At 42.8% G+C, this 27,436-nt stretch overlaps 1 protein-coding gene across 4 annotated transcripts in view; it reads left to right on the forward strand.

The window, feature by feature from the left end:
• Window positions 1-26,075, forward strand: part of LOC150096485 (uncharacterized) — a 67,212-nt gene extending 41,137 nt beyond the window's left edge. For 3 of the 4 annotated variants that reach the window (XM_090408223.1, XM_090408225.1, XM_090408222.1), the window contains exon 2: window positions 24,073-26,075. In XM_090408223.1, the coding sequence (XP_090264349.1) occupies window positions 24,325-25,179 (855 nt within the window). In that variant the 5' untranslated portion in view covers window positions 24,073-24,324 and the 3' untranslated portion in view covers window positions 25,180-26,075. Of the gene's footprint in view, window positions 1-24,069 lie in introns of all 4 variants that reach the window. The other variant, XM_090408224.1, reaches the window with a different exon arrangement.
• The last annotated feature ends 1,361 nt before the right edge of the window (window positions 26,076-27,436 follow it).

Raw genomic sequence — 27,436 nt, forward strand, 5'->3', positions numbered from 1 at the left:
GTAGAATTACTTTAAGCTGTGAACACATCCGAAGAAATCACGAAGCGACGCTTAATGCATTTCACAGAAGACACACAACACCACAAACAAACAAAAAAACCTCCCCTCGAAAGGCGTATGCCAAACTCCATTACGATTTCGACATCAGTTTCGTAAGTGCAAATCTGCAATTGTGACGCCCAAATATAACCCCAAACTCGAGGTCACAATGCAAACTCGAGCGCCATTATTAACGAAGAGAGAGAGAGTATCAGAATGAAACGAAGTGAGAACAAAACGCTTTAAAAGTAAACCATTTCAGAACAGTAAGCGCGTAGCATGGTGACGACAGCTGGTGCACTGAAGCTGTGTGCCCGTTGTACAATATGGGACATTAAAAACCTGTTTGGCTTCCGAAGGATTGTCACGTGGTTTCACCGATTCGTATCCAACACCGATGAAGTTATTTTGCTTTTTTATAGTTTAGCTAAACTAGTGAAGTACTTTAAATTTTTATTCCAAAGTAAAAAATAAGCGCTGCAGTGAAATAAATAATAAAACGCACTTCGATACAAACAAATGCTGATTCTGATATTTACGTATTGATGTGCTAATAACAGACAGACACACGTTGAGTCAACCAGGGTTCCTTTCATTTTTAATGTCTGAAATTAAGCCTTCCCGCTGTGACCTTGTGGGTGTTGCATGTCACGAAACGAAACATCTATAAATCACATTTATAGATGTTTCCACGTAAAAACATTTCCCAAATGGCTACTCCGGAGTAAATAAATGAGGGCTTTCATCTACTCGCTGATGCGATTCTCGTAAGCAGTAAACATCGAACGAGCATCATCCACTCGGAATTAGGAGATGATTTTATTCGCAAATGAATTTGTCCTTTACAGGCCACGTCCCTCGCAGATCAAGAAGTGAATGTTTAAAATCGCCAAGCGGATTAACGTAGCGAAGCTCCAACACATAATTGATGACGAGGGAATTGCGCTGCCATTTGCGTTTCGGTGGAAGCAGTCGTCTGGTTTTTCGTGGGAGTGGCGAATTTCGCTTGCTGCAGGTTTACAACGTCGTTGGGCCAAGAGTTAAATAAGCCAGAAACCGTGCCCTCTGGAGACCGAACGTGGAAATTTTTTCAAGCCACTTCAGGCCTCCAACACGAAGGGGTGATCTCTCATTAGGCTACGAAAAACGCTTATCCCATAAAGACACTCTCAAACATCCGTGCCTACGGCGGGGTTCAAACACTCAAAACTGCTCCTTTGAACTCATCGCACCTTTTGCGTCGCCTTACTGTGAACAATTTTCACTCTGCGGGGCCCTTTTGCTATCTTTTACGGTTTTATTTTTTCGCTAGGAATGCGTCGTTATTGCTCGCTGCTTCTAAAGACACCACCGTCTCCTCCGTTAACTTCTACAACTTGCATTTACTTAATTTAATTATTCATCTTGGACAAGTTATCCAACTTGTCCCCGATATTTGTTTTTCAACTCTCTCTCTCTCTCTCTCTCTCTCTCTCTCCATCTTCGTTATATTATTTTTTGCCTCTATCTGCTCGTAGGGCTGCTGCAACGCGTATTCCTCTCAATTTCGTATCAATGGGACCATTTTCAGGGTCAAAAGTGCAAAAAATAAAATTGCAATTTGACCAGACATTTTCTTAAATCAAGCAACAGTTTTGGGTGCACTTTTTTGTGAGAGGGATGGTGTCGCAGTGATGTTCATGATTGTCGGCAGTCATTTCTCAATGTCGTTCTGCCAGCTGTCTTCATATTTGGGTAGATTTCTTTAGAGAACCTCAATTTACGCTCCGAACTAATTCTGTCGTCATGTATCCACAACTGTCGATCAGGGATGGACATTCATTCCATCAGTCATTTGTCGCTCTTCTGATACCACCAACGCCATTCTGAACTTTTCAAATAGTGAGGTCATGAGGTCATGTTTCTTGGAAATTTGAGATGTGAGCAAATTTGGGTTTCGTTTTCAACGGTCGCTTTGATTCCGAGACGCTTGCGTCGCTAACGAATCATGCACTAGTGTCCACAAGCCTACCAGAAATGTAACAAAACTCTCAGCACGTTTAACCACTAACCACTCAAAATCTCTTTCTCACTGGTGACGTTCGTCCAATTCCAACGTAGAGCGACAAATTTTCGCCATCTAAGTACTGTTCAATTCTCACTGCAGTCCTTCCTTTAGAAGGAAGGATTAGCAATGCAGAAAGCCATCAGCAACTTAATTCCACGAAGCATCTCGACTAACGAACCCTCGCCAAATGGATTCTGTCACCAATTAACGACAAGGGACCTTCCTTCCCCTAAGGACCAGTGCCATAGAAAATATCGAGGAACTTCAGCTGGTTGCATTCGACATCCCAAAGGGCAAACCCGATCCAAGATTGAGTCTGGCACGTTTATCTTCTGATTTCTGCAACTTGGATGCCATCTTTCTCTCTAAACGCACATCACGTGTGATAGCGGATGGACTGTGGATCCTCAAACATTGCGAATGCCGATGGCGTTCCACAATGTTCTGTTCTTTCGCTCGCTTCATTCTGTATTTCAACAACCTTCCGTAGTTGATTGCAAATCCAGTACAGAGTTTTACTAATGACCCCCCCGCACTCCTCTCTTTCATCGAACAAACCTTGTGCTATATAAATCAGGAAAATTTCCAGATTGTCATTTTTCCAGTCCTGTCTACGCATAATTTTCCAAGTGCTTTAATTTTGGTGCTTGTAAACTGAATCCTTTCTCATGAGAAACGCATATTTTCTCCCAGTTTTACTTTTGGAAAACACTCGAGGGAACGCTCTAACATCCGATTCTCCCCCCCCCCCTCTTTCTTCATATGCTGAAGAGAGAGAGAGAGAGAGATGTTAATGTTAAATCACGTCAGCAACTTTTTAATCAGTGCACAGTCCAACTTCAAACTCACAGAAAAAAATTTCTATTAATTTATTTCTTCTGCTGCTGCTGTTTGCAAGTCTTCCCACTTGTGGGTTTTCTTAAAGCATGGAATCTTTAGTTTTTCAAATCCAATGCTAGTAAACTCATCACCCGATCCATCCACGGTCTAATGCAGTGTTTCTCGAAGTGTGGTACACGTATCCCTGGGGTACGCGAAAGGTCGTTGGGGGTACGTGGCAATTTTCGGCTATGCATAATTAAAGGAGTCATTATATTTTTCAACAAACAGTGCAATTAGAGACAACCGAGATAAAACGGCAGCACTAACGAATGAATCACATCCCCTCTCCAACAGAAACTTCTGTATAGACCAAACCATATGTTGCCAGTGGAAAATAGGGTTTTGCTTGACACCATCCCCGTCGTTAACGTGTTAAAACTAAGAAATATTTAGTGAATGTGTTTCAGATATTATGGAATTCGGTTGAAGGGAATTAGCATTTCAACTCAACTGTTGAAATGCTAATTTGTCTTCGGTTCGCGCGATCTTTTGTTAATACCGCACCAATCATATGCAGTTCTTCGCTGCTCTCCGTATCTCAAGTCTTGTAAATGACTGGTAATTTTTGCTTGAAATAATGGGAAATAAGATGACCCTATTTGGATAGATGACTTTGACGATGCACACAAAGAAACTGTTCTCGATGCCAAAAGTAGCGATAGCGAGTAGGAGCTTCTTGGTAAGTCGCATCATTTTCATTTTTTTTTTCTGAAAACTTTAGTTTCCGAAAATTCCCGCACGTATCTCGCAACACGATTTTTTAATTTTGGGAAAAAAATTAGAGTTATATTCGAGTAAATACAGTATTTTTTTAGCTTTCAAATTCTTACGTATGGATCATTGGTTAAAGATTAGATTTATAAAACCCCCAAAAGAGAGCAATATAGCAAACAAATAAGCAACAAGAAAACGTTGCTATTGCATCTGGATCAAATGAATTTGATCAGAGTGTGTCGTCTGACATCTCTAGAGAACCAAAATTTATAAATATATCATATTTTTTTTACATGAACATATAAATTCAAATAAAATTGATATTTAATTTTAATTAATATTTTAAATTAATTTATTAACTTCAATTAATTAATTTTTTAATTTAATTTATTAACTTCAATTAATTAATTTTTAAAATTAATTTAATTTTTAATTAATGAATTAATTTTTTTTAAAATTAATTAATTAGGGGGTACTTGGTAGTAATGAAAATTTAAGAAGGGGTACGCAGATATCTGAAGTTTAAGAATAAATGGTCTAATGAATTATACGTTGATTAACCTCTCGTGTACTGGATCCTCCCCCCCCCCCCCCTCCAAAGCATAACAAGGTTGGTGGAGCTCAGGGTTGTTGTGCTTCACCTACTTCCTTCTAAATGCAAACGACTTAGCTTTGACTAAATCCTAAGCAAAGTTTTCTTGGTCCCGTCTTCGTTCATCTAGCCGTAGCAGACTCCTTTTTTAAATGCTTCCTGTTTTTGTTCGTCGCATTACTGCTGTCAACCCTTGTACAGTTTTAAAAAGGGTCATTGCGTGCAGGAGGAACTGAAAGAAAGATTTTTTTGCTTCCCACAAAGTGATTCATTTGCCATCACTCAATGTTTGGTGGATGGTTTTGTTGTTCTTAAGGTCACGTGGCCACACATAAACATAAACACGTAGCTCGGTTGCTTTTGGCTTATTTCCGAACAACCGCAATGACGACGCTTCTTGACTGCTGCTAATTCAATTGGTTGACCGAGTGGGCAATGCTTTTTCTGTCAGATGACTGATCACGGGTTCGAATCCCGCTGCAGTCAACGATGTTTGTCTTCAGGCGGATGATGGGTTCATAATCTGACGTCAAACAACAAACACCCTGTTTTCTTGGTGGGTCCGAAGCGACTTGAAACAGTTCCACGTTTGCTCTTCCGAGGAGAAGAACCCGATTCTCCACGTTTAACATCCCCGCGTTTTGTGCGTGCTTCATTCGAGTAAAAATGGCGTCGTAGTGTGCTGCTTCCTTCTTAACCAGTTAGAACTCAACCCTCCAAAGGTAACAGATTTCTTCTTTCTTTTGGATCCTATTAAGCGTCTTCACATTTCCTAATCGTGTCTTCGGGATAAATGTTTAAAAATCTTAAACGACTGATTGAGTTTCACGAAGTTTGCAAATTGTATGTTCTCCAGTAACTTGCGAGCACGAGCAGCTCTCCTCCCTCTTACTTCAGGGCAATCTCTTCGTTTCTGAATTCATAAAATACCTTTTTGTTTTTCTGGATAGACAAAAAGTCTTTCTTTCGCTCTCTCTCTTCTTTCGAAGCTGAGTCCATTGAAGTTTTCTAGTGTTTGACGTCCTGTGCAAGACATAAAGCGAAGTAGTTTTATTTTAGTTTTGTTTTTTCCCTCTCGGAAAGTAACTCAAGATACGATGCGATTTTTGGACAAAATGAAGCACATTTTGTCATTTCTTTTGCCTGTGCAAACTCGCTTGGATTATAATTTTTTTTCACATTTCTGTGCACCTGGAAATATGCTCTAAGGAGTTCGTAAGTGGTGCAGTCGACAATAAATACTCATTGCATTTGATCCTTTTTCTCTTCTTGTGCTCAGAGACAAGACAAATTTTTCCGATGCCAAAGAAACATAAAACAACATTCAACTCTTCAACTGTTAAAAGAACAGTTTAGATCCTGAAAGTGTGCTGGTTACGCTGTTGACAGCCCTGTCTTGTCTTTTCTTTTCCCTTGCTGAGCGCGAGTAGGCAGATTTCCAAGAAAATGCAAAGCGAGTGGTTCAAAGGGAGGTCTGTGAAGGGAAGCCAATGACCGCTGAGGTAGCTGAAGGGTACTGGAAGTTTTCGCGGACGGAGAGTTATGATGCGAGTTGTGTTCTGCGTGTCTACCGCCGTTCCACCCACTTTAAATGCGAGTTTTGATCCTTTTCGCAAAATGTTACTGGCGAAACCAACGATAACTTTAATTTTTTCATTAAGTGAATCAAGAATTTCTAAGAAAACAGAAGTAAAGGGACTCGCACATCTTTTTCTTATGCGATAAAATCAAACTGATGGCGTCATAGAATTTTCAGGGGCGTTTCGTGGTTCTTGTGAGGTTTGGACACGAATTCAGCAGATTTTTGATACAGGGAAAAGAGGAATCCTTGCCTCGACCCGGTGATTCTTTCTTTTTGAACCATCCTTTCTAATCATCTTTTTACTAGTCCTAACGATGCTTCAGACATCTTTCCAGATTTCAGTTGCAATCTTCTCTGGAGATTTTCAGAAGAGCGTCTCACTGGGTCGCATTTTTTACAAGTTTTGACCCACGCACTAAAGTTCGCAAGATCTAAAGCACATCAGCGCCACGAGGGTAAGAACAAAATAGGAATGTAAGAACACGAATTTTTTGAGCAGCTTTTGGGAAAGTCTTTTGGGGAAGACTAAATGAGGCTGTTGTAAAGAACTGTAAACTCGCATTAAAAGCAGAGGGTTACCATGACAGCACTTTTGAACAGCATAAGGAAGAAACTGAGCGTGTGTGAGAGAGAGAGGTTGGAGTGAATCTATGCGAGGAGGGGTCATCAGTTAAAGTGATTGCCCTTGTTGAATAGCATCAAGCCATCTTAAAGATGATTCGGGTGCACCATCCCAGATGAGCGAGCAAGCACCGTTTCACGGATTTGGGATTGTACAGCATCAACTGTTGTATAGGGGAGAAGTACGCCTCGAGAGGAAAAGCATTTTGACAACTGCAGGAGTTATGGCGAAGATGTGTTTGTCCCAGGAAAGGCTGGAGGGGTGGATCAGCCCAAGAAAGGAGTTGATCACGTTTAGATATCTGGATATTATCGAAGTTAGGGAAACTGGTGACATTTCTTGCGCGAGATGAGACAGCACCGAGTTTGATGGCACAGAAGTTTGAAATGTTGCCTTCGCCTCATGGAAGTTTGGCAAGGAAATTCGAATTTAAGGCATTTGTTACGAAGGGTCTCGAGGCTTCTGATGATTGGGCACTTCATTGTTCGCCAAATGAGAGAGAGAGAGAGAGAGAGAGTATACTGTTATCAGCCTGGCTGATAACAGTACTTCGTCGGTGTATTCGAACGGGAGCTTGTTAAAAAGCGGTCAACGTTAACAGAATAGTAGGTTGTCTGTTACGTAGGCAGACTATCTGAATTAGCTCATGGCGAATATTCGGTGTATCCTTGTCTTCTTCATCATTGGAACTAGAAGAGGAAGCCAGTATGGTTTGTGGATGGACATTGAAATTTCTAAGGAAGATGACCTCACTATTGGAGTATTTCGAATGCAGAAAATAAGAATGTAAGAGACCGTCAAAAGTAATTTGGTGAGCGGTGAAGACATTTTTTGTGTTTACGTGGTTTTCTTGGAAAGTTTTGAGTCAATGCAGATCAAACTGGGGCAGGGGGGGGGTTCTTTTGTGGCGAAAGGAACTGTGTACTATGGTGTAGGTCGGGCGGTTGAGATGAACAGCGGTTATTGAGGTCTGTGGTTCAGTTAGGAATAATGAGTCTGGGTTGGATGACTGCACGTGCTAATGGTGCGCATCATTTACATTGCTGTCGAAGCCGTGGATTTCCCTAAAGCGGAAACTTTTTTTTTGAAGAATTATTAATGTAAGTTGGATTTTATTGTTTGGCTTTTTTCATTTCTTTCGTTAGATTTTTGTTGTTTTGTTTTTGATCCTTTTTTATGGGGATGTTTTGTGATCCCCATGAAAAGTATGTTTCATTAAGTTCTTCATTGCATTTGGGGAGGAGGAGAAAAGAATAGGGGCATGTAATGGGAAGTGAGGGACACGCAAAACACACTCCTCTCTCACAGAAGGAACCCAGTCTCATATTCACGCATGCTCTCGACATCCCCCCTCCTTATAACACCGTACTTGGACTCCCTCTGACGCGAACTGGCCAAGTTAAGTGGCGGCAGGGTTTAGCAGCAGCCGATCGGGAATCCTCCTGATTCGTTACTGTCAAGTTCATTCCCTCATCGTATTTAGCTGCTGGCCTGCGGAACCGTTGAAACCTTAAAACAACCATAAAAAGGGTCACGTTGCATTCTGTAAAAATTTGTTTTGCTTTGTTTTTTTATTTAATTTTATGCCGGTCGAATGAAGATTCTCGGCGCTCACACCAGTGGACTATGGGAGTTCGAATCTCCCTGTGGGCATGCGCGTTGGCGAATTTGGTAGGTAGGAGGTGGATTTCATCTCCCATTGCCAGACCATCGCTCTGCTGTGGCTTAAAAAAAAAAAAAAAAAAAAGGCGATCATTCCTGCGCCCTGCCGTTTGCTGCCTTGACAATCCTTCGCTCTGTCATTCCTCTAACATGAGTCAACTCCGAAAAGAGAAACACCGACGAGAAGATCTCCGGAATTCACTGTAGGAAATCATCATTGAAATTCACGATTAAAAAAAAATCCCTTTTCGTCATTAAAGGTTTAAAGTGAAGTTGCTGGAGAGGGTGATGGTCTCGCGCCACTTGTGGAAATTCATCTCCCGCCTGATGACATTCATAAAATGTTCATCACCACGGCGGGATTGTAACTTACGGTCTGTTTGGGAGAGCGGATGCCCCTCTGACCACCGGCCCAACAGGCTGGCAAGCGATTGACAGGATTTCCGTTTTGGAAAAGTCTTCGGTTTTGTACTGCACGTCGCGCACAACGAGTTCGATGCTTTGAAACGGTAGTTTTGAAGTCCAAAGATTTTCTGAAAGAAAAAAATGTTCGTTAAATAATTTCCAACATAAAGCAGGATCATTTATTTATTCATATTTTTTTTATCGTAACAGTGTTGAGAATGGCTGTAGACTGCGCATGTGCAAAGACAAAGAAACGCGGGGACTGCCAAATACTTAAAAAATCACAATGAACCCGGATAGCGACTGCACGATGCCAGTGGGGCAGGTGCGGTTTCATTTCCGGACGAACTCATCCGTTCAAAAGTTTCACAATTAAGAAGTGAAAAAGCATTTTCTCACAAGAAGTGACGCCGTCAACATAATGCGAATAACTCCTCTTAATTCTGTCGTAATGGCTTTCAGCTTCTCTCCTTGCCGGGGACAATCTGACCCCGATGATTAATAGAAAATCCAAGTGGCAGTTTTCAACTTTAGGTCGTCGACCCCACGCTGGAAAATGAAATGCAACACCGTGTTAGTCATGTTCGGAAGATGGAGCGGACATTTGTAAATAATGATGGCGAGGACGAGGAGGTGGTCCTTCGTTTCTTACGTGGTTTATTAGCTGTTCGTCAAGTCGTGCATTAGAGTTCGCCAAAGCTGTTTGCTGTTTCAAATATCTCCATCGGTTGTTCATCGCGTTTTATTCCGTTCTTGTTTAAGTGCTTTTTTTTTTATATATTTTTTTAGATGCGAAGACAGCCGTTAGTTACGCTCCATTCGACAGGAGCGCAGTGGGAGAGAGATCGCTACATCGTCCTTCGGATGGAAAAACCAACGTTTCCATCCCGTGTAGCACGAACAACCAACGCAGCAGAACCGCATTGTTCTGTAGGAACCTTTGAAGTGGCTTTTCGAGCGAAGGTCTCGGCAGGTGGGAAGGTGGGTTTCCGCTTCCGCAAAATCAGGCAAACTTGCCAGAGAATGCACGCAGTTAACAAACATAATTACACGTTGGCCATGGCTTGTTGCACGGGACATCTACTTCCACCCAATCCTGTCTGCCATTTCGAATGCAAATAATGGATTTGGTTGAAAAATTAAGATTTCATGTTTTGGATTCCTGCTGAAATTCTGCGAATTCTCTGACTGTTTGGGTCCAAATTAAAGGCGAATTGCCCGTCCAAGGACTATAAATAAACCATCTACGTTAAGTGGCCTACGCGCATTCAATCTGAAGCCAGAAACGGTTCAACTGCTGCGAAGAGTTATGGGAACTTTGGGGTGATTGTCGGATCTTTCCCGATCATTTCATTTTTTCGGATCCGCCGAAGACCGTAGGAAGAAACACGCAGAACTGCTCTCGGAATTGCCCTTAAAAAGAATTGATATTGTCGACTGGTAGCGACCTTGAAAGTAGCGGCCAAGAAATCACGCAGTTTCTTACTCAGGGTCACCATGACAAAACGCAAGTGACTCACACGCGTTTACGCCTCGAAACCGCAGGCGCCGGATGTTATGTCACTGCCAATGTCAGGTACGTGCTGCTCCGAGCTTAGCAATGACTGCATTTAGATGCGGGAGGGACTTGCCAGAACTCCTTTAATTTCATTTCGTTAATTGCTCGTCCGCATTGCGCAAAAAAAAAAAAAAATCCTCTCCGTAATTCTCTGGCTGGCGATTTTGCTTATTTATTTATTGGCTCTCTGTTATCTGTTTGTGGTTGCTCAATGCGGGTTTCTGTGGTGCACCCATTGATTTCGCCATGGCAACGAAAGGACGATCTGCGTCAGTCATTTTTAATAGCGCTCGACTGCCCTTTCTCTGCAGTTTCGTTTCCCCCATTTCTGCGTTTAAACAGCGCAGTCGAAAGCATCGGAGAAGTGATCTCATGAATTTGTTTAAAAACTTGTATCTTATCTTTGAGGGCGACCTCAACAAACGTATAACGTCATACACCGTATTTACACGAACACCGTCCAATTACTCATGTCTCGAACTTGATAAAGGCGACAATCAGTAATCGGGCGAAGTTCCATTCACTGCGACGTATTTCGATTCCATCGTTTTTTTCCCCTTCATCACTTCGACGTTAGCAAAGTTTCATCTCTCGAGTTGGTTATTATGTTCGTGTCCCGTGGATTTTAAAGGGTATGCCGTTAATCGAACAAATTATTATTATCTTGTCGTCGTTGCGTTCATAAATCGCATGACTGTTTACGCGAATTGCTCGTGTCCACTTACTGACCTCAATAGTTGATGGGAAGCGCGTATGCAAATGAGCAGCCGCTTCGAGCACTGGGCTTCATTAATATCGCACGTGCAATTATTGTCCAGCTTTTCGAGTATTTCTGGTTGGGACTCTGCCAGACGGACTTCTTTCTCCGTCTGGAGATGTAATTTTAAGTCGAGTCGTGCGCCGACCTCAAAGCGAAATGATCTTTAAACGCCATTTCGTGTTGCATTCAAACTATTCTGAAATTTGTTTATCCGCCACCCATCTGCAAATTGATCTCTCTCTCTCTCCCCTTAATTCATACCGAGTAATTAGAGGCTCCTTTGTGGTGTACGAAACCCTGGCGGTCCGATATTCCTAAACAAGCTGCGAACCCTCCTTTCAGTTTTCATCTTCTTCCTTCACTTGATTTTGCAAGCCATTCAACTTGAGAAATATTTCGAAATCTTCCTTAGCCATTCACATCTTTTTTAAAGTGCTTCTGCATAATTCCTAAATTTCTTTATCAGAAGAACAAGTTTCACAATAAAAGATTTTAATGATTGGAACCAATTTTTTAATTAAAAGAAAAAAAAATCCCCGGATGGCGATTGCATTTTTGTATTAATGTAAACAAACGCGTTTTTTCTCCGTCACAAGTTCAAACGCGCAGTACTTCGTTACAGCAAAAGAGGAAACGGATGTCAATTAAAATATGATTTTTGCGATATTTTTGTGACTTTTATTCTTTTAAATGGCTTTCTACGCAGAAGTCTTATTTCAAACTGCTAAAAAGGAACTTCCTCAACGACCCTCCTTGTTATTGTGTCTTAATAAGAGACTGCACGTTAGTAGCAGAGAAAGACAGAAAAATATACCAGCAGAGTACAAAAAAGTGCCAAACTGTTGTTTTTAAACTCCGACAATTCTTTTCGATGACTTCACATAAAATTCGATTTTATGTTTATTTCATTTTAAAAGCGTCACGTGATCCTCTGGCATTCAAACACTGCAGAAGCGGCCTTCACTAACGCCGCCCTAATTACAAAAAGGTTGCCATTTTGAAAGTTTCAGAAATGATTACACTGAAATCTGGTTTTTAAAAGAATTGTGGGGTCATCCGAAATGCAACCTGATTCGGAATAAAAATGCGAAATAGTTTGAATGTGAATTATGCGCCATGTAATGAAACTGCGCGTTTCTTTACAAGCATTCAAGAACTGCGAGATCCGTCGCTTCTCCCGACATTTTTTTTTTAAATCGTGGTTACAAAATAAGTTTTTAATGCAGATATCATTTTTTGAAAAAGTATTATAATTTCGTACTATACAATTGAATACTTCAGTCATTTCTTCCTCACGTTTTGCATAGCGAAGTTTGTGATTTCCAATCAATCACGGCTTAAATTTCGACCCTTCCGATGATTTAATTAAAATATTCCGTGGATCACTTACAGCAGTTGCTTTCTTCATTATTAACAACAAACGCGTTTGACGCAGGCTGCGGGGTTTGTCACACGTTCAGTTTAATCTTCGCAAATTTCTCTGCAGTTCGTAAGACTAGCGGAAATTAAGACGTGGAAATTTTCTCGACTTAATTTTCATTTTTGTTTTAAAAGAAGTTTTAAACTCGAACCGTAAACGACCGGAAATATCAGAAAATGAAAGTTCAAATTCGACAGATTACACGAATATGTTGTCCGCCATTTTTCATTCATTGCACAGGTATTTGACAAGCTGTTAAGGGCTGGGGTGTAACGCAAGAACGCCGGATTAATCCCGTGTATTGCACATAACCGTACACGGACAAGCAAGTAAGAACTTTGAGTATCCGCACTGCAGCTGCAACAGGATGTCGCTTCAAATAACAAACTCGCATTTTACGCAATCGACTCTTTCTTTCTTTCCTTCGGCGATTTTTTCCTTCTTACTTAATCCTGACACGAAACTGGCAACGCGCCAGGAGAGAGAGAAGGATGGAGACTAAACAACTCGCACTAACCCATATAAGTAATGGCTTTACTCTCGCTTTATAATCTCGAGAGAAAGCGTGCTGTCAGATCACCCCGCGCCAAAGATCAAAGATTTCTTTGGGGTTCTTGAGAAGTAAGAGGGCGAACCACACTTGGAATGGAGGGAGAGATGGCATCCCTAGTGCACGGGGTGCAACGCAGTGTGGGTCAAGGAGACGGTGCTTCGTGCGTGATGCTGACAAATCTGCGATGTCGCATTTCAAACGAGATGCAGCGAACTTACGCGACAAAGTTTTCTAACATTTCGAGCACATCCTCGATTCGCGCAACGCCTTGACCCGAATCCGTTTGTAGCGGTTCTCGTGGCCTCACATTAGTGAGGTCAGTAAGTCAGTGCATTGAAGTTCACGATTCTGACCCGCAGAAATCCTCGAAAAGGAATTCACCGCGCCAGACGAAATGGCTCGTGAAGTAGGTCACTTTTCTGCAGCATCGCACGCTCCTTTTTCATTTTAACTCGAGGGTGTGTTTTCAGAGTTCATTCGCAATAACCCCATTCAGTCGTCATCCTGAACTGTCGTTCAAAATTTTAATTTCTGTAAAACTCATTTTCTCCAACAATTTTCGAAAACTGAGTTCACGTTCGCAACGAGGACGCGCATTTAATTCAGAACTTCGAATCTGTTTCGGTTTAAAAGAGAAAACACTTTCAATACAGCAACGACTGCGCTGTGCTGGAATTTGGAAAGAAGTTAATTTCGACGAATTACAACGAACAACAATTCGCTTGTTTCCATCGGCAAATACATTTTTTCAGGAATCCGTTGGCTGCTTAAGTTAAATCGGCTTCGGGAAAGAATTTCGTCCAATCTTTTAATCACCAGATCCCGTTTCACTTTTTTGGATAATTTCGCACATCATTCCGATGCAGTTATGATAATAATAACTATTTATTATTATTATTATTATGCAACTGTATCGCCCTTCACCAACGCCAGTGTTATAAAAATACGATTTTTTCCATTTCCAAAGCAGCACAGTCCTCCCTCTCGTGAGAGTCGCCTTGACCTACTGAAATGCACGCCGTGAGCGGATGAGGACTTCCCTCCTCCTAATTAATTAAACGCATTTTAGAATTAAATCCTTCTGCATGATGAAGGCGACTGTGGCACGTGCATTTCGCTCACTCTTCGAAGCCTGGTGAGGGACGTGGGTGGGGGAGGCGCCCAAATTCGACGATATCAATTCAGTAAAGCCAACTGACCTGACCGAAGGACAACCGTCAGCATCTGAACCTAACGCTTCGTTTAGAATAACTCGGGTTCGAATTCCTTTTACCTCGGACTGCATTTTCAGGTGAAGGGTGAGCTGGCTGGGCCGGTTGGTTTTTCGAAACAAAATAGACAAACCGGAGGACTCAGTTTTCGTCACAGTTGCTCGTTTAATTTTTTTCCCTTTTAGGCTCAAAGCCTGTCGTGGCTAAAGAACTCGCTTCTGTGAAGCTGAATGTTCCGATTAACCCTTCTGCACTGCAGAGCGGATGAAGGTTGTCTGCTTTCCTCCGGTCACATTTTGCAGGCTAAAAACCTCGCTTTTTAGGAAGGAAAACCCCGCTATGCCCTGTGTATGGCCGACTGCCTCGCATTCGTTTTGAAAGCCTTGATAGATGTTCTTCTAATACTAAGGGTGGGGGGGGGGATTCCGGCCGAGGTCTTTCCAGGCCATCTCCGAAACCCACTGAACTAAGGAGGGGTAATTGCAGACGGTCCCCTTTTCGCTAGTAGATCCTTTAACGTAAGAATCAGTTAAAGGAAAATACGAACTTGCTTCCTTACGTCGCTGTCGAAACTGATGACGCAGCAAAGATCAAAATGAAACGGGGAGTTCCCTGAAACGCCTCCCATCTCACTCGCACAGTAATCCGTTTTACCGAGCTCGGCACCAACAAAACACAAACGAGCAATAAATTTCCGACCTCTGAGTGTTGCAAAAGCACGAGTTAAAGACGGAACCCTTTTTTGGGCTCTTTCGTCTGCTCGGCCATTCGTACCTGTTGGCGAAGGGTCGTCCTTGGCATCAATGAACGAAGGCAAATAGTGACGAAGCGGTCCGCGATTCATAATTCGTGGGAGTTCGTTTCCTTTCGCTTTGTCACTCTTGACACCCCTGTGCGGACGGATGCACTTCGTAGAAGACTTTTTCTCATCCCGGATTTCTGTCTCCTGCAGCAGCAGCACGCTTGGCCTTCGCCTCAACTTCTCGCTTTGTTGTGAACCTCCGCCATCCGATTCTCATTTTGTTTTTATTTATCAAAGTTTTGTTTTATTTGATTTTGAATCGACAACACTTTCTGTTTACGCCACGCAATTCGCAATCGTGTTTCTCATTTGAAATAATAATTTAAAAACCAAAATACTGGTAGGAGCGCTTTCGTCTATTATTGCCATTTTGAATCTTCTCCATTCCTTTGCGTCCACGATCGCGTTTTTTTTTTCCCTCCCTCATTAGAAGCAGCCTTAAAGAAGTTCGAAGGAAGATCAACACTCGACAATAAATACTGCGAGAACACGTGAAGTGGAAAATGCGGCTCCAGCATAATGGGTGGGTTGCCGTATTAGGCAACCACTTTCATTTTCTCGCGCTACTTCGGGGAGTTCGATACCGTCCAGTAATCTCAGCCACCGTGGCAACCAAGCACTTGTTTGGAGTCACGGCGCTCGTGTTTTTGTGTCGGGTGGAGTGGGTGGGTGAGTGGGCGTATAGAAGTAGACACACATCCGAGATAAGGTGCGCAAGCTGCCGTGTTTGCCTAACCACCTGCTGCCGCTGTGTTTTCCTTTTTATCTTCGGATTTTGTTAGATAAGGCAAACCCCCCCTTCGGAACAAGGGAAAAGCTGTTTTTGCCCTTTTTAAAATCGCGCGAGAATCGTATTTCGATTGCATTTTTCAGTCTCGCCTTTCGCGTGCACTTCTCGAGCCAGACGACGCTCAGGGACTTTTGCAAATCGCGAGAGACCAACGAACTTCCACCCACTCACTTCTGCGGTCGCCGGCAGCGAAAACAGGTTTATTGTCGGGGATTCTTCTCGCGCTAACAAAAGATAAGCTCGCGCTATTATGGCGACTCACACGGCGTTGTTTGCAGACGGAATGCTTTCGAAACGATTTTGTTTGTGATGAGGGAAAAGACGCGAAGAAATCTTCCAATCACGTCTGCGATCGCAGAACGAGCTGGGAAAGACGTGGGAAGAAACTTCAAGAAAAATAATCCTCGCTGGCCGGGTAAGTCGCCCCCTCAAACGTACATTAGAGACGCGCTCGTCATCTATCCGACTTACAAGAGAGTTCAACGTTTTTGTTTACTTGAAGTTCAATTCTCCTGTGACGAATCGAATTGAAAGTAATCCGCCCGTCGAGCCTCGTGAATGCGAATTCTTTGCGGCTTCTCGAGAGAGGAAGTGCGTTCTGGAAGCAACGCTGACCCAGTGTCAGCGTGGCGATTATTTCTGGATGCGGTTCGACGCTAATACCGCATTACGAATTCCTGTGTCGATCTCTTCTTTTGGTATTGGAGTCCGATGCGGGTCGTAGGGAAAGAGCGAAGTGTAGACGAGTTCACCAAGGTCAAAATAAAAACAAACACTTCGCTGTTCAAAGACTTTTTTTTTTTTTTGCGGTTTTCAGCTTTAAGCAGCTGGTGTTTAGCGAAGTGTTTTTTCCTTAAAGAAATGGGTTCGATTTCCCCTCAAATGGCTTCAGAACGACCGCCTTCTCCGTTGTGTCAACTTTCAAAACCAAATCGCCTCGCGGCTACTAAAATTGCTTAGAAACGTTTTCATAAATGTGAACTTGAGTCTCGTTGTGACTGTTCCATTCGTACTTTGCCCTCATCAAGCTTAACGAATCCCGGTATTTTAAGAGCACCCAACCGTATGCGATATATCGGAATTTTTCCTCGGAGTCGGGAGAAAAGAGAATGCGGGAGACGAAAGAGAATCGCAGGGTTCGTGGCTGACGTTGCTTCTTCTGGAAGAACTTTTAGCAGACGTAACAGGGGAAAGTCCTTCATTCCCCTCTTACGAAAGGCGCCGTTGGGTGCTTATGAAGTCCGTTGTTATCGGCGAAGAGCAGAAAACGAGGAAATCGCGTTGGGGTGGACGATGAGTTCATACTAAGCACAGAGGTTGGCATCGCATTTCCTGTTGCTGTGGCGATTTTCTGATCACCATGCGCACAGAATGTCGAGTATTTTAAAGCGTTCCACGGTTAAGCTCCTGAATTTTCCGCGTTGCAGTGTCGGTGGGGAAGAATGACGGACTCGAGGCCATCACTTTCCCTAAGTTGAAAGGCAACCGCGGATGATTGTAATAGCGAGTTGGAAGAACGCCGTTCAGGAAACACAAACGAAACTTCTTTGGCAGAATGATTCTGAGAGAGAAAGAAAGAGAGAGAGAGAGAGAGGAGATTATCGGTAATTGCATTTTCCTTCTGCAGGCAGCGTCAAGTATTTTGGGAAGGTTTCAATGCACCATTTCTTCGTGCATCAAAATTAATACTAATATTTAGCGAATGACTTTGGAACATTCCTCGTGTTTAGTTATTTTTATGAAAAGTAAGATTAAGAAGCGCGCCTGATTGGCCGAGTGATTAGCGTATCCGCTTTCTAGCCAAGAGGCTGCAGGTTCAAATCCCGCCGTGGGCATGGATGTTGGTGATTGTATTCCACCTTCATACATTCGTTCATCCAAGTGAATAAACACTCTCCAAGATGGACTGGGTCACCATGGGGAAGTAGACCTAACCCTCCCGCAGTGAGAGAGGCGTTCACCCTGTAGTGGGTGGAAAAGACAGGCTGGTCGTCCTCAAGCTAAAGGAAGTGCGGGGAACTATTTCTTGGCAGAAAGTAGACAAGCGTGTGTTTGAATAGCATTTAAGTTCCCAAGGTCATCCTCGAGCCACTGAAAAGTAGGAAGGAGATCAGAGTTTAAGGCTTTGATGACAGAACTTCTTGAAGATTCTAACGAAGGGACACTGAAATCAAGAAGAGGGGTGGAGTGTACCGTCATGAGCTAGAGAATTTGAAAAAGAAAGATAATTGTGGAGAACAAGATAATAGTGGTACTTTTCAGGATCCGTAGAGATATCAAAAGCGACCACATGAGTTCTTAAGATCATTCCATAGTTAGCTGGTGTCCAAAGGTAGGTGGGGATGAATCGATTAGCTGCAGACAGAGTGGCGGAATCTATGCTGATAATCACCAACGGGTGATGCTGGCAAGCTGTCCTCATCTTGAGTTATCGTGCATCAGGATGGTAAAAGGCTGAACCATGAAAAGGTTGCACTCAATGGCCACAGTGAGGGCCGGACGGCTCGAATGCCATTGGAAGCGAAGTTTCTGCATTTCAAAATCTGATTTAAATTTGTTCTTGAGAGGTTTTGTTTCTTTTCTTTTGCTGCACTTTGAAGTTGAGTTTTGATCTCGAACCACGCGTGACAAGCTCGGTTACCTTTTTGCACCTCATTCACACAGGATCCGAGGTACGGGTAGCGGAATGAGGGCCTTAATTAACACGTGCTGTCATTCGGTCCAAGCAGGGAATAGAAATTTGCGAACAGTAACAGTAATCAGACCATGAGAAGGAGGGGCAGAAGTCGCTGAGGTCATCCAGCTTCGCTTCGTTGTATAAGACACAAGAATGGCTGAGTGAAGGGTTTTCTGTGGTAAAAGAACGTTGGACGAAGTTACGGTGGAATTAACGAAAGGAGAATGTCTACAGTATGTTTAGAAAAGATAATTGTGGTCGACAGACGGACTGTTTGTGTCAGTCGCTGCTAACAGCAAATGTCTTGGAATCTCCACCCAAACTGCAGAAAAGCACGCTTTATAGAAATCGTTAGCGGAAGCGGTCACAGTACTTTTCAGAATTTGAACAGCGACAGAGGCAGCAAGTGAATGCAGCGAAGTGCGACGAGGACATTTTCAGCAAGAGCAGACAACCTGGGGACGAGATTAATGGTCTGCAATTCTGTGAGATTGGATGTTAGGCCTAATGAACACACACGTGTTACTTTGGACAGCAGTTGAGGTTGCCAGCTCAAGGAATAAGGAGTCTGGTTCGGGTGATTGTGGAGCAAAAGATTTACGGGATGATCAAAATTAAAGTATCCATGTTTAAGGCCTTTTGGAGCACCACTCAGGGATCCAAATGCTGCGAAAGTTCATTGCGTGTCATGCGGAAGTGAAATCTGGGAAAAAGCATTAGTCCAAATTTCACCAACAGGGGTGCTGTTTATTGTACCGAATGTAGCTAGAGTAATTTTTTTTGTGTGTGTGTGTGTAAGGAGAAAAGCAACACAAGCATAAGTAACACACTTTCATTCACTTCCGTTATACATTTACGGGCTGTACTGTTCAATGTGCTGACCTTCCTGGTTGTGCCTCAAATTGTGTTCAATCGCTCAACGCAGCTGGTCGGGACTGATGTTGCACACGTGCTGCGTTATGCTGTTTCAGCGCTGGCGAGTTATCAGGATGATCTCAATAATACCTGACTTTAAGAAATCCCCACAGCTAAAAGTCACAAGGGGTCAAATTGGGTAAACGAGGCGGCCATGAAGTGGAAATGCACGGCTGATCGCTCTGGCTTCCGTGAGATGTTCTCGAAGAACCTCTTATGCGGATCGATCGATGTGTGGAGGATCCCATCTTGAATGAAAATGCATGAATCCATCACGGGCGCTGCTGTAGCACATCATATCGCAATACCTCTGGGCAGGAACTGAGCAGGTCACAGGACTCGACTGACCTCAAAGAAGGATGCTTCGGTGATAAACGAAGCTGTAAACCCACACCAGACAGAAACTTTGTGTGAAAATTGGACTGCGTGTGGATTTTGCGTAGTCCACCTTTTTTAAATCCTTTTTGTAACTGCCGAGTTGCGTGATATCCAAATTCAATACATTGGTGTTTGCAACGCCCCCTTCGTGGTGAATTTTGGCACTAATCCCCCCCCCCCCCACCACCACCATATATCGCTTCCGCATGCCGTACAATGTATTCCTGCAAACTTTCGTAGCATTTGGTTCACTAGGTGGCGCTCCAAAGGCTTTTAACAGGATACTTTAATTTTGATCAACCTGCGTAATATTGTTAAGGCCGTGAAGTGTGAGGGGAAAACACTTTTTTGAGAAGTATTAGTGATGGTTTCGGTTTTGTTATTTTTAATTTTTGTTTGTTTTCGAGGGATTTTTTGGTGATCCGCAGTAAGACCACATTTAGCCGCATTACCTTTAATTTTTGGTGAGGAAAACAAGAGGATGAAATGAGAGGTGAATGATTCGCCAACGTACCGTCCTCCAAGCATCCACCAAGAGAGAGGCCCGTCTCCTGTCCACACTTTTCGGCTTTGTGAACGCAGTTTGTCCTCTCCATTCGCAAGCACCTAGTGACGAAGGCCCAGCAATGGACGGCGAAGACAGCTAGCGCACGGCATCTCTCTTCTGACTGCAAGTCGCGGGTTCGAATCCTTGTCGTGGACACGCGATTTTTTGTGAATATTTTCAAGAGATGGGCGGTCAGTCACGTGAGACTGCGAGCCTGCTAAAAGGCCTCTAGAAATGGCGCAGAAAAAAAAAAAAATCGAAAGACTGTGTTTGATGTGTACAGAGGGTTCTCTGGTCCAATCTACTCCCAGCTCTAAAATAGAATCGCTTGGCTACATTTCGTAGGGGCGAGGAACACACACACACACAAAAAAAAAATCTGCATGCGGCAAGCGCTGGCTTATTAAAATTCAAGCGACGACACGAGCTGCATCACCGCTTTTGCTCAAAAATACGATTGCACCGCATCGCAATTAGCATGCAAAGCACACCGAAACCTATTTTAATTTTTTATCGCGTCTCCGTTATTTTTCGCCTCGTGGAACACTCCGCGATATGCAGTTTATGACGAACCGCCTGTTTTCATTCTGCAATGATCGGAAAGCCGGATTTTAACTCAGAATGAGTTTGTCGTTTGGTTCGCAGCGGCTTCTCGTCATGAGAATTATTTCTCTAAACAAAAGTATTAAACGTTTAGCTCACAAGGTGGCGCTCTAATCGTCAGCCAGATGACCACCGAGGCAGGGTGAGAAATCGGACAGTTTCCAGTTTATCATTACTTTTCATTTTTTTCATTTTTTTTTCCCCAGTTGATCATCAGAGGAACAAAAGAAACAATTCGACGGAGTTCCAAGAAACGTGTAATTACGTAAGTGACCCCTTAGCAGAGGTTCATTTCTTCCGCGTGGCTTAACGCTTTAAGAAGTAGGTGAAAGCCCCGTTCGTTGCTGCAAGCCTGAAAGGAGATCTTAAAAAGAAAACTCGCTTTCCAAGTGGAACCCGACGGCTTAGAAAGGACCCCCGAACTTCCTTAAGCGACGCGCAATTACAATTTTAATTTCAGCGAGTGTTACCACCGGCTGATAAATCTGCGGAGGTCTGCAGGAGGCCGCACGCGTTCATCTGCACCGAGAACTAACGGAATTTTATAATTCCAGTTCTAACAGTCGCTTTACGTTTGGGAACCCCCCCTCCCCTCCCCCACGCATAGCTTTCGTCCAAAGGAAGTAGCGATAATTTAGGGTGTTACGAAACATTCGCAGAGAGATTTCGTTGTTGTACGCTGCTTGATACGACAACGCACTGTCGTAATCGTTTTCAAAGCTACCCTTCTGTTCTGGAGAGATTTCTAAATCGATTACGATTGTGTACGGGGGTTATCTCTCGCATCATCTACCTCGAAGGCGGCCCACATTTCTTCTGTGAGTTTTTAATTCACTTCGCCGAAATATTTTTTAACATTACTTACACCCTCACTAAAACGGCGGTGGCGAGGGGATCGCCAATGAGCGGAAACGTTTGAGTGCATTCAAAAATAGTGGAATATTAGGGTGGCTGGGATTCGTTCCAGTTCTTTATTGGCCATAATCGGGTGCAGCTGAATATCGCGTGAGTAGCTGAATTGCTGTTGGTATGGATTAATTCATTCCCTTAATCTTCCTCCCCAAATGATTCCAAAGTTGTTCTCTAGAGATCCAACATGGAACTTTATCAAGCCGCTTCAGGCCTCCAGTTCACTGTGATGCAGGCTCACATCGGGCGATGAAAATCATCCACCATTTTCTGGCTAACAGAAGTAGCATTTCTGTTAGCCAGAAAATGGCTCAAAAGCATTATTAGCTAATACTGCGTTTCCTTATTAAAATGATAATTAAAAGCAGTCGCATGCGTTCCGTTCAGGACGCTCTTCACTACACATGCTTCACCTGCGCGTGTGTAAACTGTGAGCCCTGAACATTTACGCTTGTTCCCCGCAAAACTTTGAAGACGACTGTTCTCGCTGCACTTCAGTTTTTTTTTTTTTAATTATTATTTTTAAGTCAAATTTCTTTTCTTAGACTCCTGCATGCATTAACTAACCCTATATTGCGAGTAAAAATCTGTAGAAAATTCTCACAAAAGTAACAAATAGGTTAACCCCTCTTCTAGACTCAAATCAACCAGTAGAACAAGCAGGATTCCGTAAAGGCTTTAACACAATTGATCAAATTCATGCAGTGAAACAAATAATAGAAAAAGCAGAAGAACACCAATTGCCTCTCTGTTTAGCCTTCATTGATTATGAAAAAGCATTCGATTCCATCAAAAATAACTCAATAATGAAAGCACTCCAGAATCAGGGAATTCCTGGAGAATATATGGACCTCCTCCTGGAAATATACCACACTGCAACAGCAACAATCCAACTTCACACGAGTACCAATAAAATATCAATCGAAAAAGGTGTCCGACAAGGATACTCCAAAATATTTACAGCAGTCCTTCAAGAAATATTTAATAATATAAACTGGACAAACCTTGCCATAAAAACTAATAACAGAAACTTAACACACCTAAGATATAATTTTTGCAAACACTCCAGAAGACCTAAATATAATGGTAGAAGACCTATATCATAAAAGGGGAAAGTCGGTCTAAAAATAAACAGAAAAAACTAAAATTATGTTTAATCATTTTGTAACACCAAAAAACATAATAATAGAAAACAATTTCTTGGAAAGAGTCTCTTCATATACATACGTAGGTCGTTTCGTTGATCTAAACTGTGGACTCCAAAAGGAAATAAATAGAAGAGTTCAACTTGCCTGGAGTGCATTCAGAAAATTGAAAAACATTTTTCGAAACAATGATGTCCACTCTGTTTAAAAAGGAAGACATTTGACCAGGGTATACTTCCAGTCATCACATATGGTTGTGAAACTTGGGCTCTAACCAAAGCACTGGCAAATAAACTAACAACAACTCAAAGAAAAATGGAGAGGTTGTGGCAGGCATCGCATTAAAAGATAAGAAGCGAAACACCTGGATGAGAAGCCAGACTCGCATCGCTGACATCATTCTTCATCATTATAGACTAAAATGGAAATGGGCCAGACATCTATCCAGAAGGGAAGATGCGCGATGGACCACCATACTAACGAACTGGATTCCAAAAGAAGGGAAACGAGGCCGTCCTAAAAGAAGGTTGAGTGATGAATTGTCAAAGTTTGTTGGGGGAAATTGGTCAACCATTGCCAAGAACAGAGAAAGGTGGAAGGAACTGGAGGAGGAGGCCTTCGTCCAGCAGCGGACAGAAAATGGCTGAAAAGAAAGAAAGAAATATTGCGAGTTGGAAAAGGAGTGCTGAAATCCTAACCTGCTTCTTACTTACTGACAAATCTTACTTCTGATCATCTTTATTGTTTAGTTAGTAGTGAAAAATCAGATTTTTTAAAGCCATAAAAGTATTCTGGGAAAAGCTGAAAAAAAAAAGATATTTAGTTTTACTTCCAACTGAAATATGGTCAAGTTTGCAATCCAATTCCAGCAGGATTTAAATGATGAAACAAAATTCGTTTTAATTTTACTTTTGCATCGCTCGAAGTGCATTCGCCACAAGACGCAATCCGTAACGCTGCGCAGATTTACTTACCGACAGAAAAAGTTTAAAACTGACTCAAATACCTTTCTCAACAACTCAAAATAACGATTTTAATTATTTAATAATAAACTAACTATTCAAAGTCTGTTATGAGTTGAACGCTTTGTTGTCTTTAATACAGTTTAACTGACAGACACTCCCTCTGTCGTCACAACTGCTAATCATTTGTGATGACAAACGAAGCTTTGAACAGATTTGTTTATATTTTTTGAATTAGAGATTGCTTAACATTTAGTGCATTTCAACTAATTCAGAGTTTTGTTTACTTCTAAGCAGGTTTATCAAAGAAGACGACGCCAGCATCTTTTACTTTTTCCATTAAGATGACGGGACAGCTGATGGACTCTTGACTCTTGTGGATTTACTTTTAAGTCGATGTCAACGGCAAAGTCATGTACAAGAATCGCAGAAGAATGGCGGCGAAAAAGAGGATGACACAACCGATATCCGTCATACTTTAACATCGTTCTGCATCTGTTCCTCAACTCGACGCAGTGCTGCCCTCTACCGGCTAAAGTGACTTTTATTATGGAGTTGCTAGAGAAACCGCTGACCAAAAACAACAACCTTTCCAAGTCTTGCGATGGAAAACTAAACGAACGCAACATCGTTTATTCTTCGGGCGCAAAAATACTGGACTTGCATGTCGTACAAAATGGCGATCATTACGGCCAACTGATAGAACAAACCAAAAACTTGAAATCGGCATCTCAGTCGCACGATTCCGTTCTCATGACGAACAGCACGTCTAAAAAGGCCTATGAAGACGAATTGACGGAGCAGGACATCTCCCAAGTGGAAACCTTCTTCGGGAGTCACAAAACGTCCGTGTTCGTGTGTCAGTGTTTGGCCAACTTGTATTTCACGCGAGTGGACGGGAACTCCACCCCGGGCAGGTGGGACTTGGCCCGGACGGGAATCCCCGTGCTGCTGTTCGACAAGGGAGAAACGAGGGCGCGCAACAAACGCATGCTTCAAGTGGTGCTGGCGGAAAAAGGGACCGGATTCCCCCTGTGGCGCGACGTCATAGACAATCTGACCAGCTACAAAGTGCAGGACGCCACCTTCCACACGATGTTCTTGTCGATGGACCACACGAGGATGGCCGGATTGAGTTTCGATAATGTAGCGGCCGCGATGGAGTTTTACGATCAGATGGAGCAGCTGACCTCTGACCCGCTGAATATTTGCTTGTCGGCGCCAAAGAAAAAGAATAAAAGTCGCAAGAAAAAGCAGGACAAAGTCAAACTTCCGAAAAAGTGTGATATTTCCCAACCGTGCGTGTTTCAGCACGTGACGAGCGTGGCCTTGGACGATAAGGAGCACTTGTACAGCCTCGCCACTTTGGTGTCAGGAAGTCCGGATGACAGCGAATCCAATTAATCTGTGATTTTGCCTTTGCTATATTCAAATAGAGAGTAGGCAACACTTTAGGGGCCAATCCTGCTTGTAATGGAATCAAATGCCGCTTGCCAATTCATTAACCAATCAGCTGCCAGCGAAATAAACGCTCCGTAGAACTGTAGAATATTTCCCTCTTTTTTTGGTTAAGTGAATAGAAACTGTGGAGTTGGGTGAACGGTTTAATCAAAGTGGTTAAATGGGTGCAGGTCCATTGATTAACCGTGAGGACATTGCTGATATACTCTGACGAATAATGCAAGTTGCTCGAAACAGCTACCATTCCTCTACAATAGAAAAAAAAATCACACTTAACTTTCACGTGATAAATTATACGATTAACACTTAAATCTTTATTTTTAAACGAATTTACACCCCATAAACCACACGACAAACGGTTCTTGTGTTCCGTTCATTTTTCTTACCCTTTGAACAAGGCAGCTCAGATGACACTTTCATTTCCTAACTACCGTTAAATTGAGGCGACGGCTGTCTTATATTTTTTTAAAATTCCTTCTCGCTCTTTGTCGAGTGTTTGGTAGACCGTCTAGTAAACGCCAGAATATGTACGGAGGGAAATTAGTTAGAGGATACATTAATTTACGTAATAAATCGAATCCCTATATGTTTTGCGATAAGCGAGCGACAAACACTGAAAGGCTAGTCAGCGGGGGGTTCAGTCACATTAATTTCGACTTTAACATGACATTTAACGACATTCCTGTGACTCGAATGTGTACACTTCACGCCCGAGATGTATGCAGTGAAGCAGTTTTGTGTAAAGCAAAATGTTGTTGAATTTTGGGTCACTGTGTGTGTGGCCCGCGTAATATTTCTGCCTGTGTGTGCGTGTAATTAATAAAGCCATTATATTTGCACCTGCGTGGTCTCGTTCACCCTCACTGCTGGATGACAACACGCATATTCAAGGGGGGTTACAATAAATAAACGAAAAAATACACAAGAACACAACTGTGGTCTCCTTTCTATACAGTTTCATTTATTTGTGCATTTCTTCTGTTTCGCTTGATTAACACGCTGCTCTGAGAAAGAAATGGAAGCACGAAAAAATGGTTTAAAGAATTTTGTCTCTTTACTCTCCTCAGCGTTTTTTTTTTTTTTTCCACCTGTGTAGAGTAATCTCGAACGAGAACTTCGTTCGAGGCTTCTCTACAGCGGGCTGTTCTCGGATAGTTTCATTCATCGAGGAAGCCAGCGAGTTCGTAACGTTTGTGTGTTCTCAATGAACCTAATTCGTAAATTGTCGGCGAGTTAGTGGCTTCGGAAATCTCCATTTTGTGAAAGAAAAACGAATTCGACCGGTGTGCTTCGCAGGTATGTTTTTATCGCTTAGTCGAGCATCCATTTTGATCAGAAAGATTTCTTAATGAGTTTGTGTTTCTGCATTGCCGATGAATTCGCATTCGCGTGCCTTCAGAACTCGACAATTACGAAATCCTCCCTGAGCAAATCGGTGCATTGCGAAGGGAGCAGCGTGAGGGGGTGGTGTAATGTTACGCTCGTTGTTCTGTCTCGCTGATTTCGGTTTATTCCCATTAATTTTGTATTCCACAGTTTCGAGCCGAGTGTCCTTTCCAGGTTCCGATCTTGTCGCCTTAATTATTCGGCTTCCATTAAAATTCCGCGGCAGTTCGCGAATCAATCAAACCGTCGTTGCTTTCCACCCCTCACAATGGCGTTCGTCCTTGCGAGCGGATTTAAACGCTTCACGATTGTAATTCCGAATGAGCTTCCGTAATTTGCAAATGAATGTTTCCCGAGCGAATTCGTCGTACGCTTTGCTGGCACCCAACCAGCCTTCCCAGAATTCCTGCGAAATGTTTTCGTGGACTGCAGAGGGAGAATTTAGTCACGTGTGCGGTCAACGGGAAGTAGTTCTAATTAATATTCGAAGCGGTTATTATTAAACAGAGTTCCGCACAAGTTCCCGCGTATTCAGTTGCGTCGTGTCATGTGCAAGCGAAATAAACCGCAATGAAATAAACAGCCTCAAACACTTTCTTAAATTTGCGAGAAGTGGACTCGCTACAAAATTGAGTTATTGAGATGGTGAAGCGTCTAATTTCGCTACCACGTTCAGATGGGGGGGCGAAAGAAATTCGTTGATGTTTTCTGAGTATCTCCCACAGGCAGCCAAAGCAGGGGCATCGGAGATTCCGGATCTAACTTCGCGTAGTTAGTCATGCATTGCCGACATTTCGTAGGGAACTTGTGGCCG

Source organism: Typopeltis vanoorti, chromosome 18 (genome assembly GCF_054136105.1).
Source record: "Typopeltis vanoorti isolate ZY-2024b chromosome 18, IOZ_Tvanoo_1.0, whole genome shotgun sequence".
NCBI classification, from domain to species: Eukaryota; Metazoa; Arthropoda; class Arachnida; order Uropygi; family Thelyphonidae; genus Typopeltis; species Typopeltis vanoorti.